The sequence below is a fragment of the Littorina saxatilis genome, linkage group LG16 (assembly GCF_037325665.1).
Source record: "Littorina saxatilis isolate snail1 linkage group LG16, US_GU_Lsax_2.0, whole genome shotgun sequence".
In the NCBI taxonomy this organism is placed as follows: domain Eukaryota; kingdom Metazoa; phylum Mollusca; class Gastropoda; order Littorinimorpha; family Littorinidae; genus Littorina; species Littorina saxatilis.
This window is the reverse complement of record NC_090260.1, coordinates 33,852,766-33,867,297: the sequence shown is the minus strand read 5'-3', so window position 1 is coordinate 33,867,297 and position 14,532 is coordinate 33,852,766. Positions and strand designations below refer to the sequence as shown.

The 14,532-nt window shown below is 43.2% G+C and overlaps 1 protein-coding gene across 1 annotated transcript in view; it reads left to right on the top strand.

Moving 5' to 3' along the window:
- Nucleotides 1-12,608, top strand: part of LOC138950892 (uncharacterized) — a 28,735-nt gene extending 16,127 nt beyond the window's left edge. Inside the window, exon 4 of the mRNA XM_070322594.1 lies at nt 12,301-12,608. Within this exon, the coding sequence (XP_070178695.1) occupies nt 12,301-12,560 (260 nt within the window). The 3' untranslated portion in view covers nt 12,561-12,608. The remainder of the gene's footprint in view (nt 1-12,300) is intronic.
- The last annotated feature ends 1,924 nt before the right edge of the window (nt 12,609-14,532 follow it).

Here is a 14,532-nt window from a genome sequence, read left to right as displayed (position 1 = left end):
TACAACGCGTGTTGGTAGCTGACTGAGAAACAAATTGTCTAAACAGCACTGAGGTTTCCACGCGGGATCCCGTAAGATTTTATAACTACTCTTTTTAGATGGTATTTGGCTGTGGACCTCTCCAGGGTTTTTACGTGAGCAAGCCTTACAGCTGGATTTAGTTTTGCTTTTCTGACAAACAAAGAGGCGTGTGTAACCACCGTTAGGTAAGCAGGGTTAATCCGTGGCTCATCACATTAAAATTTTGTCAATACGATACATTTCTTTCTCTCCTACGCTTTGTAGTTCTTCTTTGTAAAAAAAACTACCTTGTAGTTATTCTGCGTTAGCGTCTTTCAGCTTATCGGTCACTGGAGTTGTTTTCAACACACTGCTAACTGTAAATAATTCTTCTGTTCACGCAGGTAAATAACCTTTTTTAAAGAGTCGCCGTGTTTTACTTAGTCTCACACGATCATCAACCTGTAGCCTACCTTTGGGTGTTTTTCTTTGGGGGTTGTCCGTACAAAACTTACCAAACTGTTTCTTTGTTAGCGAGGCAAACTTTAATAGGTGTTGGTTTTATACTTCTGTGAAACGAATGGTTATACGCGTGTACCAGGTGTTGTAATTCTTCTACAAATCTTACACGATTAGTGTGTGTAAAAAAGCGCCACATTTTCTCTTTTAAGAGGAACCCTTGTTCTGATTTCCCCCTGATCTGTTCCATGACTGACTTGTCTTTCTTTCATACATCAGTCAATAACCACTCTGTTTTTCAACGACCACGCCTGATCAACTCAAACCAGGACTTTCTTTCTTTTTCGCGGTGAAATCAGTGACCATGACATTCTAGAACAAGTTAGACTCGAACGCCCAAACTCTCGGTATTCTGTTCACACCATCATGTCTTCCAGTTTCTATGTCACGCCTTTGTCTGACTTTCCTATCGGATGAGTCTGTGGTAGTCTACCTAACTACATCACAAACACACAGTTCTTGCACAAGTTACAAAAAGACGAGCATCATCATTTTCCTTATACTGACGGTCTGTGTCTCTTTCGCTGTCTTGCTTTGCACAAAGGACCCTTGCCTCATTCTTTGCAAAAACCCACAAAAACCTTGTTCAAACAGTGGACCGGACATTCCCACCAGTTTGTCAAATTAAACAGAGACACACCTACTACAATATAAATTAGAAAAATCTGATCAACAAAACAAAAAAAACAAAAAAAACAACAAAAAAAATGTTTTACAAAAATACAAGCTCACTACGAGGGGCGCGATAACCAAAAACACACCACAAGCAAGAGAATCTCTTGGTATCAGTAGTTGTCTCTTCTAATACGTTAGTAGCAACAGTTGTATCTTCAGCAGACAAGGCGTCCTCAGCCATAACTACTCTGAATACTGTCTAAGACTATCAGCTGAGATCCATGTGTCAAATGACGTTGGGTTTTGTGAAAAAGAAACAATTAACAATTAAGTGGCTCTACCCCATTTCCCCCCCATTCCCTGTCGCGATATAACCTTGAACGTTTGAAAACGACGTTAAACACCAAATAAAGAAAGAAAGAAAATGACGTTGGGTACCCAAACCAATGTACTAAATACTCTTTTTTTCCTCCCTTACCAAGTCGTTCTTTTAGTACTTTGTCAATACGATACATTTCTTTCTCTCCTACTTTTTGTAGTTCTTCTTTGTAAAAAAAAACAAACTATGTGAGCAACCTCTAACCTAACATTCTGTATGACTGCCTGTGGTACAATTCGTGTTCGGTGTAAATGTACCTTCGTCGCGATATAACCTTCGTGGTTGAAAACGACGTTAAACACCATTTGTTGTTGTAAATGTACCTGCGGTGTTTATAACACCTACATAAAACCAACAGGTAGCTATCTGAGTCTAGTTGTTAAAGCTTTTTTATATTTTTGTACATCAGCTCTCATCTCTCCCGCCTCACCAGTCGAGCTAACTCCTCCACCCACCCCACATCATTTGTCTAGCACTAATCTAAGCATTAAACCCTAATCAACCCTCGGGGTAGGCAAACCACCTCCTATTAAACTTCTCTAACTGCTGGCCACCTCTGGTGGTTTTATCGGCGAGGGGGCTCCGCAAAGAGTAGGGGTACCATTTTTATCGCCTTATCCTGACACCTCTGATAGTTATTAGCGCCATAAAAGAGAGAGGGCTCCACCAACCGCAGAGAAACCCATTTAATTGCACTAGACAGCAGTGTACGGCATCTAGATAAAACAGCGAACCTTCGTAACTAACCCACTGACTAGTGTTGGTGTTGTTGTTGTTATAATGACTGTTTTATTTTTTTATTTTTTTTTTCTTCGTTGTTGATAGGCTATGTAAGAGGTAGGGTTATATGTGTGGTGAAAAAAAAATGTAAGTGCAAACACACACACACACACACACACACACACACACACACACACACACACACACACACACACACACACACACACACACACACACACACACACACACACACACACACACACAGAGAAGCTCTTGGTATCAGTTGTTGGCTCTTCTAAGACGTTAGTATCAACAGTCGTATCTTCAGCAGACAAGACAGCCTCACACATAACTACTCTGAATACTGTCTAAGGCTACCAGCTGAGAGCCATGTGTCAAATGACGTTGGATACCCAAAGCAAGGCACTAAAGACTCTTTTTTTTTTCTCCCTTACCAAGTCGTTCTTTTAGTACTTTGTCAATACGATACATTTTTTTTTTCTCTCCTACTTTTTGTAGTTCTTCTTTGTAAAAACTACCTTGTAGTTCTTCTGCGTGAGCGTCTTTCAGCTTATAGGTCACTGGAATTGTTTTCAACACACTGCTAACTGTAAATAATTCTTCTGTTCACGCAGGTAAATAACCTTTTTTTAAAGAGTCACCGTGTTTTACTTAGTCTCACACGATCACCAACCTGTAGCCTACCTTTGGGTGTTTTCATTGGGGGGTTGTTCGTACAAAACTTACGTTTGTTCTGTTTCTTTGTTAGCGAGGCAAACTTTAACAGGTGCTGTTTTATACTTCTGTGAAACGAATGTGTACGCGTTATACGCGTGTACCAGGTGTTGTAATTCTTCTGCATATCTTACACGATTAGTGTGTGTAAAAAAGCGCCACATTTTCTCTTTTAAGTTGCGCTCCAATAACTTGACGTGGGGCGACTTTCGTATTTTAACAATGTTGGGTTATAGTAACCGAGGTCGTTGAAGGTAGACATACCAGCCGGTTCCTGGTAGCAGTTTTCAAACAGATTGCTGCTCTCCGAGTATTTGACAGGTGTGTGAGGTAGTTCGTCTGCTGGTGTTTCTTCTTTTTGTTCTGGGCTCTTCTGACACGTCTGGTGGGTTTTTTTTAACTTCTCTAGCTACAACTTCTGTTTGTGTTTTAAGTCGCTTCAACAGCCTTTCTCGGACTTTTGATCAGGCGAGTAAATTCTTTACTGGCCAAGACCACCCCTCTTTGACTTGGTCGCACGCGTCTGTTTTTTCTGTTTCCTTGGTTGGTGTAATGTCTGATGCGGATTTTCACAAGTTTTCACCACGTTCTGACACTCGCGAAAATGGTTCGTCCCAAAGGAAACATATCAGGTTCGGGTAGCGGTGAGCTAAACAGAGACTCTTCCTCGTCAAACATCTCTTTTGTCGTTCTCAACAACAACAACAACAAAAGTGTTAAACAACTTTTACCTCTAGGAGACTGTCTTTGTAGACTGTAGTGTAGAGTAGGTGGTGTTGTCTTGTGGTTCGCTCAGGGGATTTAGTAAAAAAAAATTAGACAACACCATCTTTATACATAACCTCCTTACACTATGACATCAGTTACTATTTTTTACAACAACAGCTTTAGACTTGTTGTGTTAACGCATCTTTGAAAAAAGTGCTATGAGCTTACGGTCATTTACACCAGGGTTTTGGGGGTTAAAAATAGAAATGATGTCACGGAGTCTTGTATCTTGACTCTTTTTGATGATGAAATACATTGCAAACAAACCACAAGTAGAACTTAACATCCCCTGTAATACCTGTTCGTTGGTTTTAGAACACAAACCAATGACGCATAAAAAAAACAAATAAAAAAACACCTTCAATGTCTTTGTGATTCGGTTTAAAACCAAAACTATCAAAATATTCAATATTCACCTGACCATCATAATACACACCAACCCAATGAGACCCAGCCTTATGTGCTGGGTCTGTGTTTATGACGTAAGACGAGGGGTGAAGTAAATTTATCTCAGAAGGAAGTTGGTCTCTGGTGTAAACACCCATAAACGGCCGTCTTGCCAAGGGGTGTCTTAACAGTAGGCGAGAGATCTCTAGACCATTCATGATGTAAAATCAGTGATAACCTGCCTACTCCGATCAATTTCTAGCAACGAGTCCATTTCTGCATACACAATAACGTGAACAGGCTCTGTCAGGGGTGCACTAAACTTTAGTTCCAGACGCAAACTCCCACAGCGCATCAGCTCAATCTGATCTCCACCCAACATTGACGGTGACAGGTCAAATACATACAGCGTATAGCCTCCGGGGTAGTCTTCATAGACAATTATGTTACCGACGTCACCAACACCCACCCCTGTTCCTGTGGTCAAACTAAAGAAGCTTCCCACATACTGTCTGTTTTCAAAGTCTGGTGTTAGTGGTTTTGCAGGGACTTGTTTTCCATCAACATAGAGGCAGAGAAAATTCAAGTTGTGGGTTTTAAAAGTTGAATGGCTTTTTGGTGTAGCTACCGTTAAACGCAGCGCTTTCTCCCAGTCCTACTACAACGCGTGTTGGTAGCTACCTGAGAAACAAGTTGTCTAAAACAGCACTAAGGTTTCCACGCGGGATCCCGTAAGATTTCATAACTACTCTTTTTAGAGGGTATTTGGCTGTGGAGCTCTCTAGGGTTTTTGTGTGAGCAAGACTTACAGCTGGATTTAGTTTTGCTTTTCTGACAAACAAAGAGGTGTGTGTAATCACCGTTAGGTAAGCAGGGTTTAGTCCGTGGGTCATCACATTAAAACTTTGTCAATACAATACATTTCTTTCTCTCCTACTTTTTGTAGTTCTTCTTTGTAAAAAAAAAACTACCTTGTAGTTCTTCTGCGTGAGCGTCTTTCAGCTTATCGGTCACTGGAGTTGTTTTCAACTCACTGCTAACTGTAAATAATTCTTCTGACCACGCAGGTAAATAACCTTTTTTAAAGAGTCACCGTGTTTTACTTAGTCTCACACGATCACCAACCTGTAGCCTACCTTTGGGTGTTTTCTTTTGGGGTTGTCCGTACAAAACTTACCAAACTGTTTCTTTATTAGCGAGGCAAACTTTAACAGGTGCTGTTTTATACTTCTGTGAAACGAATGGTTATACGCGTGTACCAGGTGTTGTAATTCTTCTACATATCTTACACGATTAGTGTGTGTAAAAAAGCGACACATTTTCTCTTTTTAAGGGGCGCTCCCATAACTTGACGTGGGGCGACTTTCGTATTTAACAATGTTGGGTTATAGTAACCGAGGTCGTTGAAGGTAGACACACCAGCCGGTTCCTGGTAGCAGTTTTCAAACAGATTGCTGCTCTCCGAGTATTTGACAGGTGTGTGAGGTAGTTCGTCTGCTGGTGTTTCTTCTTTTTGTTCTGGACTCTTCTGACACGTCTGGTGTTTTTTTTTTAACTTCTATAGCTACAACTTCTGTTTGTGTTTTAAGTCGCTTCAACAGTCTTTCTCGGACTTTGATCAGGCGAGTAAATTCTTTACTGGCCAAGACCACCCCTCTTTGACTTGGTCGCACGCGTCTGTTCTTTCTGTTTCCTTGGTGAAAACCAAGGAAACATATCAGGTTCGGGTAGCGGTGAGCTAAACAGAGGCTCTTTCTCGTCAAACATCTCTTTTGTCGTTCTCAGCAACAACAACAACAAAAGTGTTAAACAACTTTTACCACTAGGAGACTGTCTTTGTAGACTGTAGTGTAGAGTAGGCGGTGTTGTCTTGTGGCTCGATCAGGGAATTTAGTAAAAAAAAATTAGCCAACACCATCTTTATATATAACCTCCTTACACTATGACATCAGTTACTATTTTTTACAACAACAGCTTTAGACTTGTTGCGTTAACACATCTCTAAAAAAGTGCTATGAACTTACGGTCATTTACAACAGGGTTTTGGGGGTTAAAAAATAGAAATTATGTCACGGAGCCTTGTACCTTGACTCTTTTTGATGATGAAATACATTGCAAACAAACCACAAGTAGAACTTAACATCCCCTGTAATACCTGTTCGTTGGTTTTAGAACACAAACCAATGACGCATAAAAAACAAACACCTTCAATGTCTTTGTGATTCGGTTTAAAACCAAAACTATCAAAATATTCAATATTCCCCTGACCATCATAATACACACCAACCCAATGAGACCCAACCTTATGTGCTGGGTCTGTGTTTATGACGTAAGACGAGGGGTGAAGTAAATTTATCTCAGAAGGAAGTTGGTCTCTGGTGTAAACACCCATAAACGGCCGTCTTGCCACGGGGTGTCTTAACAGTAGGCGAGAGATCTCTAGTCCATTCATGATGTAAAATCAGTGATACCCTATCTACTCCGATCATTTTCTAGCAACGAGGCCATTTCTGCATACACAATAACGTGAACAGGCTCTACCAGGGGTGCACTAAACTTTTAGTTCCAGACGCAAACTCCCACAGTAGTATTCATAGACAAATCTGTTACCGACGTCACCAACACCCACTCCTGTTCCTGCGGTCAAACTAAAGAAACTTCCCACATACTGTCTGTTTTCAAAAGTCTGGTGTTAGTGGTTTTGCAGGGGCTTGTTTTCCAGCAACATAGAGGCAGAGAAAATTCAAGCTGTGGGTTTTAAAAGTTGAATGTTTTTTTTGTGTAGCTACCGTTAAACGCAGCGCTCTCTACTAGTCCTACTACAACGCGTGTTGGTGGCTGCCTGAGAAACAAATTGTATAAAACAGCACTATGGTTTCCACGCGGGATCCCGTAAGATTTCATAACTACTCATTTTAGAGGGTATTTGGCTGTGGACCTCTCCAGGGCTTTTGCGTGAACAAGACTTACAGCTGGATTTAGTTTTGTTTTTCTGACAAACAAAGAGGCGTGTGTAACCACCGTTAGGTAAGCAGGGTTAATCCGTGGCTCATCACATTAAAATTTTGTCAATACGATACATTTCTTTCTCTCCTACGCTTTGTAGTTCTTCTTTGTAAAAAAAAACTACCTTGTAGTTATTCTGCGTTAGCGTCTTTCAGCTTATCGGTCACTGGAGTTGTTTTCAACACACTGCTAACTGTAAATAATTCTTCTGTTCACGCAGGTAAATAACCTTTTTTAAAGAGTCGCCGTGTTTTACTTAGTCTCACACGATCATCAACCTGTAGCCTACCTTTGGGTGTTTTTCTTTGGGGGTTGTCCGTACAAAACTTACCAAACTGTTTCTTTGTTAGCGAGGCAAACTTTAATAGGTGTTGGTTTTATACTTCTGTGAAACGAATGGTTATACACGTGTACCAGGTGTTGTAATTCTTCTACAAATCTTACACGATTAGTGTGTGTAAAAAAGCGCCACATTTTCTCTTTTAAGAGGAACCCTTGTTCTGATTTCCCCCTGATCTGTTCCATGACTGACTTGTCTTTCTTTCATGCATCAGTCAATAACCACTCTGTTTTTCAACGACCACACCTGATCAACTCAAACCAGGACTTTCTTTCTTTTCTCGGTGAAATCAGTGACCATGACATTCTAGAACAAGTTAGACTCGAACGCCCAAACTCTCGGTATTCTGTTCACACCATCATGTCTTCCAGTTTCTATGTCACGCCTTTGTCTGACTTTCCTATCGGATGAGTCTGCGGTAGTCTACCTAACTACATCACAAACACACAGTTCTTGCACAAGTTACAAAAAGACGAGCATCATCATTTTCCTTATACTGACGGTCTGTGTCTCTTTCGCTGTCTTGCTTTGCACAAAGGACCCTTGCCTCATTCTTTGCAAAAACCCACAAAAACCTTGTTCAAACAGTGGACCGGACATTCCCACCAGTTTGTCAAATTAAACAGAGACACACCTACTACAATATAAATTAGAAAAATCTGATCAACAAAACCAAAAAAAAACACCAAAAAAACAAAAAAAATGTTTTACAAAAATACAATCTTACTACGAGGGGCGCGATAACCAAAAACACACCACAAGCAAGAGAATCTCTTGGTATCAGTAGTTGTCTCTTCTAATACGTTAGTAGCAACAGTTGTATCTTCAGCAGACAAGGCGTCCTCAGCCATAACTACTCTGAATACTGTCTAAGACTATCAGCTGAGATCCATGTGTCAAATGACGTTGGGTTTTGTGAACAAGAAACAATTAACAATTAAGTGGCTCTATCCCATTTCCCCCCCATTCCCTGTCGCGATATAACCTTGAACGTTTGAAAACGACGTTAAACACCAAATAAAGAAAGAAAGAAAATGACGTTGGGTACCCAAACCAATGCACTAAATACTCTTTTTTTCCTCCCTTACCAAGTCGTTCTTTTAGTACTTTGTCAATACGATACATTTTTTTCTCTCCTACTTTTTGTAGTTCTTCTTTGTAAAAAAACAAACTACCTTGTAGTTCTTCTGCGTGAGCGTCTTTCAGCTTATAGGTCACTGGAGTTGTTTTCAACACATTGCTAACTGTAAATAATTCTTCTGTTCACGCAGGTAAATAATCTTTTTTAAAGAGTCGTCGTGTTTTACTTAGTCTCACACGATCACCAACCTGTAGCCTACCTTTGGGTGTTTTCATTGGGGGGTTGTTCGTACAAAACTTACGTTTGTTCTGTTTCTTTGTTAGCGAGACAAACTTTAACAGGTGCTGTTTTTATACTTCTGTGAAACGAATGGTTATACGCGTGTACCAGGTGTTGTAATTCTTCTATATATCTTACACGATTAGTGTGTGTAAAAAAAGCGCCACATTTTCTCTTTTAAGAGGAACCCTTGTTCTGATTTCCCTGATTGGTACGAGTCGCTTCTTGATCTGTTCCATGAGCAAAACAAAACGCTTCAAAATCAATTTTTCTCACTCCTTTCTTCTCAAAAACAAAGAGTCAGGTGACTTGTCTTTCTTTCATGCCTCAGTCAATAACCACTCTGTCTTACAACGACCACGCCTGAGTTGTCAAAGCAGGACTTTCTTTCTTTTCTCGGTGAAATCAGTGACCAAATGAACAACCAACAAGTTCTAACATGTTTAGGTCTTGCGTCTCTGTGGTGCAATACTCGGGGGTAAGCACCCAGAAGAACTTTTTTTTTTATACCCGCATCACACCTGTGTCTTACTACGCGATTCTATTTTTAGATGCTGACCAATCAACATGGTCTAACATGTAAGGTCTTGCGTCTCTGTGGTGCAATACTCAGGTGTAAACACCAGAAGAACTTTTTTTTTTATACCCCCTTTTTGACCGCATCACACTAGTGTCTAACTACGCGTTTCTATTTTTAGGTGCTGATCAATCAATATGTTCTAACATGTAAGGTCTTGCATCTCTGTGGTGCAATACTCAGGTGTGAACAGTCTCTAACCTAACATTAGGTATGACTGACTGTAGAACAGTTCGTGTTCGATGTAAATGTACCTTATAACACCCACATAAACCATTAGACAGCACAAACAACCAACAATAGGACATTCACAACATCATGTCTTCCAGTTTTTATGTCACGCCTTTGTCTGACTTTCCTATCGAACAGAGGGAAAAAAGAAGAGCCCTAAAAGACCTCCTTTCAAGTTTGTTGTTAAACGTAACAATCAATATATGTGTCTTTGTACAGACAAACTTCGGTTTCTCGACATCAACAATTTTCTTGCGCCAGGTTTTAGTTATTCCAAGTACCTCTAGGCGTTCGGTGTCGAAGAGCAAAAGGGTTTTTTCTGCTATGAATACGTCACTAGTCTAAGTACACTAGACGAAAGAGAACTCCCACCCCATGCAGCTTTTTTTAGTAAGCTCAAAAACTCAAATATTTCTGATACAGAGTACGCTTTTTGTCAGCGTGTGTGGACTGAAAACAAAATGACGACTTTGAAGGCTTTTTTTTGGTGTGGTACAACAACCTAGACACAGGGCCGTTTCTGGTTGCTTTGCAGCATCAGATTAGTATGTACGCTAGTCTGCGAGTTGATTTGCTGAAAGACGGTATTATTTCTGTCCCCCGGTGTGACACTGAAGTGTCTGTTTGACACGTTGTCTTCAGATACCTACTTTTCACTTTTTAACAAAAAACAAAAAGACGTTCAATCACTTTTGCGAAAGAACATTGTCGAGGGTCCGTCTATTGTCTTTCACAGATACCACGAAAAAGACAAAACACACATTCGTGGTAATCAGGACAAACCGGTACAGGCTGTTCAGGGATTTGATGCAAATGCGCTGTATTTAGCTGCACTCATGCAAGACATGCCCACAGAGCACCCTGTCATTCGTAGAAAAGAAAACGCTTTTAAAGCGGAAAAAAAAAACCCAGATCCCTACGGTCAGCTAGCTCGGGAATGGTTGGAGTGGGTTATGGATTCAATCGGGTTGATATAGTGTGATATTTATGTACCTGATCATCTAAAAGAACATTTCAGTGAAATGCAGCCTATTTTCAAAAATGAGTCTGTCAGCTGAGAACAGATCGGAGATTTTATGAAAGACTACGCTGAAAAAACACAAGCTTTTATCCCAACCACGCCGTACACTTGTAGGGAGTTACCACGGTGAACAAATTCTGCTAGCTACACCCCTCTTGTTTTGGTACGTGCAACACGGGTTGATTGTTAAAACATCACGCTGATCGTAGAGTATCAACCCAAAACCTGTTTCCGTCAGTTTGGTGACAGCGTTTCAAACGCAAGACGAGCAGGAGACCAAGACTCATCAAAAACTATCTTAGCTGAAACTTTCAAACTGCTCGGTAACTCAGTCTACGGGAAAACCTTAACTAACGTGGCCAACCATCGTGATATTCATTACGTTTTGTCTGATAAGGCCTCAAAACTGATCAACAATGGTCGTTTTCAAAAACTAACAGAAGTAACAGATTCTGTCACTGAAGTAGAGATGGTTAAAAAAAATCAACTGGTCACTCCCCTCTCAGATTGGTTACTTTGTTTACCAGTACGCTAAACTACGCATGTTGGAGTTTCATTTTGATTTTCTAGATAAGTTTGTGTCCAGAGCCGACTACCAGCTTTTGGAAATGGATACAGATTCTCTATACATGGCGCTTAGCGCTTCAACGTTAGAAGAGGTGGTTCGTCCTGAACTGCGAGAGCAGTTTTACCAAGTGTATAACCAATGGTTCCCCGCACAAGCCTGTGACCAACCAACATGTTCTAGCATGTGAGGTCTTGTGTCTCTGTGGACAACCAATACTCAGACGTGATCAGTCTCTAACCTAACATTATGTATGACTGACTGTAGAACAACTCGTGTTCGGTGTAAAATGTACTTGCGATGTTTATAACACCTACATAAAACCAACAGGTAGCTATCTGAGTCTAGTTGTTAAAGCTTTTTATATTTTTGTAAATCAGCTCTCATCTCTCCCGCCTCACCAGTCGAGCTAACTCCTCCACCCACCCCACACCATTTGTCTAGCACTAATCTAAGCATTAAACCCTAATCAACCCTCGGGGTAGGCAAACCACCTCCTATTAAACTTCTCTAACTGCTGGCCACCTCTGGTGGTTTTATCGGCGAGGGGGCTCCGCAAAGAGTAGTGGTACCATTTTTATCGCCTTATCCTGACACCTCTGATAGTTATTAGCGTCATAAAAGAGAGTGCTCCGCGAAGCGCGGATAGTAATCCTGTCATTACCCCAGCTGGAGTGGTCATTAGTACCGAGCAACAGGTACAGGCACATGAAATCACATGACAAAATATAAAACGCAATAAACCGTTTATACGCAATCCCTCTTTATCACTACTTAAACACAGGCACCTTAACCTATAACCTTCTATCAAAATACGGCTGCGCGGCTGCGCAGCTGCGCAAAAAAATGGGGGCCGGTCCGTGCGCGATACCTACTACTTATAAGTATGGTTCTTGAGCATTTTCACACAGACACACAAGCAAACACACACACACACACACACACACACACACACACACACACACACACACACACACACACACACACAAAAAACACATGCTAACTTAGAGCTAATGCGTCTTCGCCGGAAAGGTCAGAGCCAAAATGTGTTTTTCAAGGATCATCTTTCTTCCGCAGTTATCGCTGGTGGGGTCCGCCTTTTCCTGGGCGCACAGAGAAACCTACCCCAGAGAAACGGCAAAGTCTTTCAATGGTCCAACGGGCAAAAGGTGGCAGCCAACGGGTCCAGTGAAAGCTTCTGGCCACCGCCTGGGCCCAAACGCCGTGGTGAATTTTGCCTCGTTCTTTATGCTGTTCCTCCTTCACCGGTAAAGTGGTATGATAGTTCATGTGATCACGTAAGCTCTGGTGTACTCTGCGAATATGATGAGAACTGACCAAGCTGCATTGGGCATGTGATGTGGGGTGCGATCTGGGTTGTTGTGGAGGTTATGGGGTCGTGTGTAAGTGTTAGTTAGGGGGGTGAGATCTGGGTTGTTCTTGGAGATATGGGGTCGTGTGTGGTTGTTAGGGGGGGGGGGGGGGGTGACATCTGGGTTGTTGTGGGGGTTATGGGGTCGTGTGTAAGTGTTTGTTATGGGTGTGAGATCTGGGTGGTTGTGGGCGTTATGGGGTCGTGTGTAAGTGTTTGTTATGGGTGTGAGATCTGGGTGGTTGTGGGCGTTATGGGGTCGTGTGTAAGTGTTTGTTATGGGTGTGAGATCTGGGTGGTTGTGGGGGTTATGGGGTCGTGTGTAAGTGTTTGTTATGGGTGTGAGATCTGGGTGGTTGTGGGCGTTATGGGGTCGTTTGTAAGTGTTTGTTATGGGTGTGAGATCTGGGTGGTTGTGGGCGTTATGGGGTCGTTTGTAAGTGTTTGTTAGGGGGGTGAGATCTAGGTTGTTGTGGGCGTTATGGGGTCGTTTGTAAGTGTTTGTTAGGGGGGTGAGATCTAGGTTGTTGTGGGGGTTATGGGGTCGTGTTTGTTTGTTAGGGGAGGGGGGGGGGTGGGGCTGGGTTGTTGTGGGGGTTATGGGGTCGTTTGTGAGTGTGTGTTAGGTGGAGGGGGGGGGGCTGGGTTGTTGTGGGGCTAATGGGGCTGTATGTGAGTGTTTGGTAGGTGGGGGGGGGGGGGGGGGTTGGCTGGGTTTGTTGTGGGGATAATGGGGTTGTATGTGAGTGTTTGGTAGGGGGGGGGGGGGGCTGGGTTGTTGTGGGGATAATGGGGTTGTATGTGTTTGGTATGTAGGGGGGGGGGGGTGGGGTTGGCTGGGTTTGTTGGGGGGGATTATGGGGTTGTATGTGAGCGTTTGGTAGGGGGGGGGGGCTGTGTTGTTGTGGGGATAATGGGGTTGTATGTGAGTGTTTGGTAGGTGGGGGGGGGGGGGTCTGGGTTGTTGTGGGAATTATGGGGTTGTATGTGAGTGTTTGGTAGGTGGGGGGGGGGGGGTGCTGGGTAGTTGTGGGAATAATGGGGTTGTATGTGAGTGTTTGGTAGGTGTGGGGGGGGGGGGCTGGGTTGTTGTGGGAATTATGGGGTTGTATGTGAGTGTTTGGTAGGTTGGGGGGGGGGGGGCTGGGTAGTTGTGGGGATAATGGGGTTGTATGTGAGTGTTTGGTAGGTGGGGGGGGGGGGGGCCTGGGTTGTTGTGGGGATAATGGGGTTGTATGTGAGTGTTTGGTAGGTGGGGGGGGGGGGGGGCTGGGTAGTTGTGGGAATAATGGGTTGTATGTGAGTGTTTGGTAGAAGGGGGGGGGGGGGGCTGGGTAGTTGTGGGAATAATGGGTTGTATGTGAGTGTTTGATAGAAGGGGGGGGGGGGGGCTGTGTTGTTGTGGGAATAATGGGGTTGTATGTGAGTGTTTGGTAGGTGGGGGGGGGGGGGGGCTGTGTTGTTGTGGGGATAATGGGGTTGTATGTGAGTGTTTGGTAGGTGGGGGGGGGGGGCTGTGTTGTTGTGGGGATAATGGGGTTGTATGTGAGTGTTTGGTAGGTGGGGGGGGGGGCTGTGTTGTTGTGGGGATAATGTGGTTGTATGTGAGTGTTTGGGAGGGGGGGGGGGGGCTGGGTTGTTGTGGGAATTATGGGGCTGTATGTGAGTGTTTGGTAGGTGGGGGGGGGGGGGTTGGGGGGTTTGTTGTGGGGATAATGGGGTTGTATGTGAGTGTTTGGCAGGTAGGGGGGGGGGGGGGCTGGGTTGTTGTGGGGATAATGGGGTTGTATGTGAGTGTTTGGTAGGTGGGCGGGGGGGGGGGGGTTGGGTGGGTTTGTTGTAGGAATAATGGGGTTGTATGTGAGTGTTTGGTAGGGGGGGGAGGGGTTGTTGTGAACATAATGGGGTCGTGTGAGAGTGTTTTGGAGGAGGGGGGA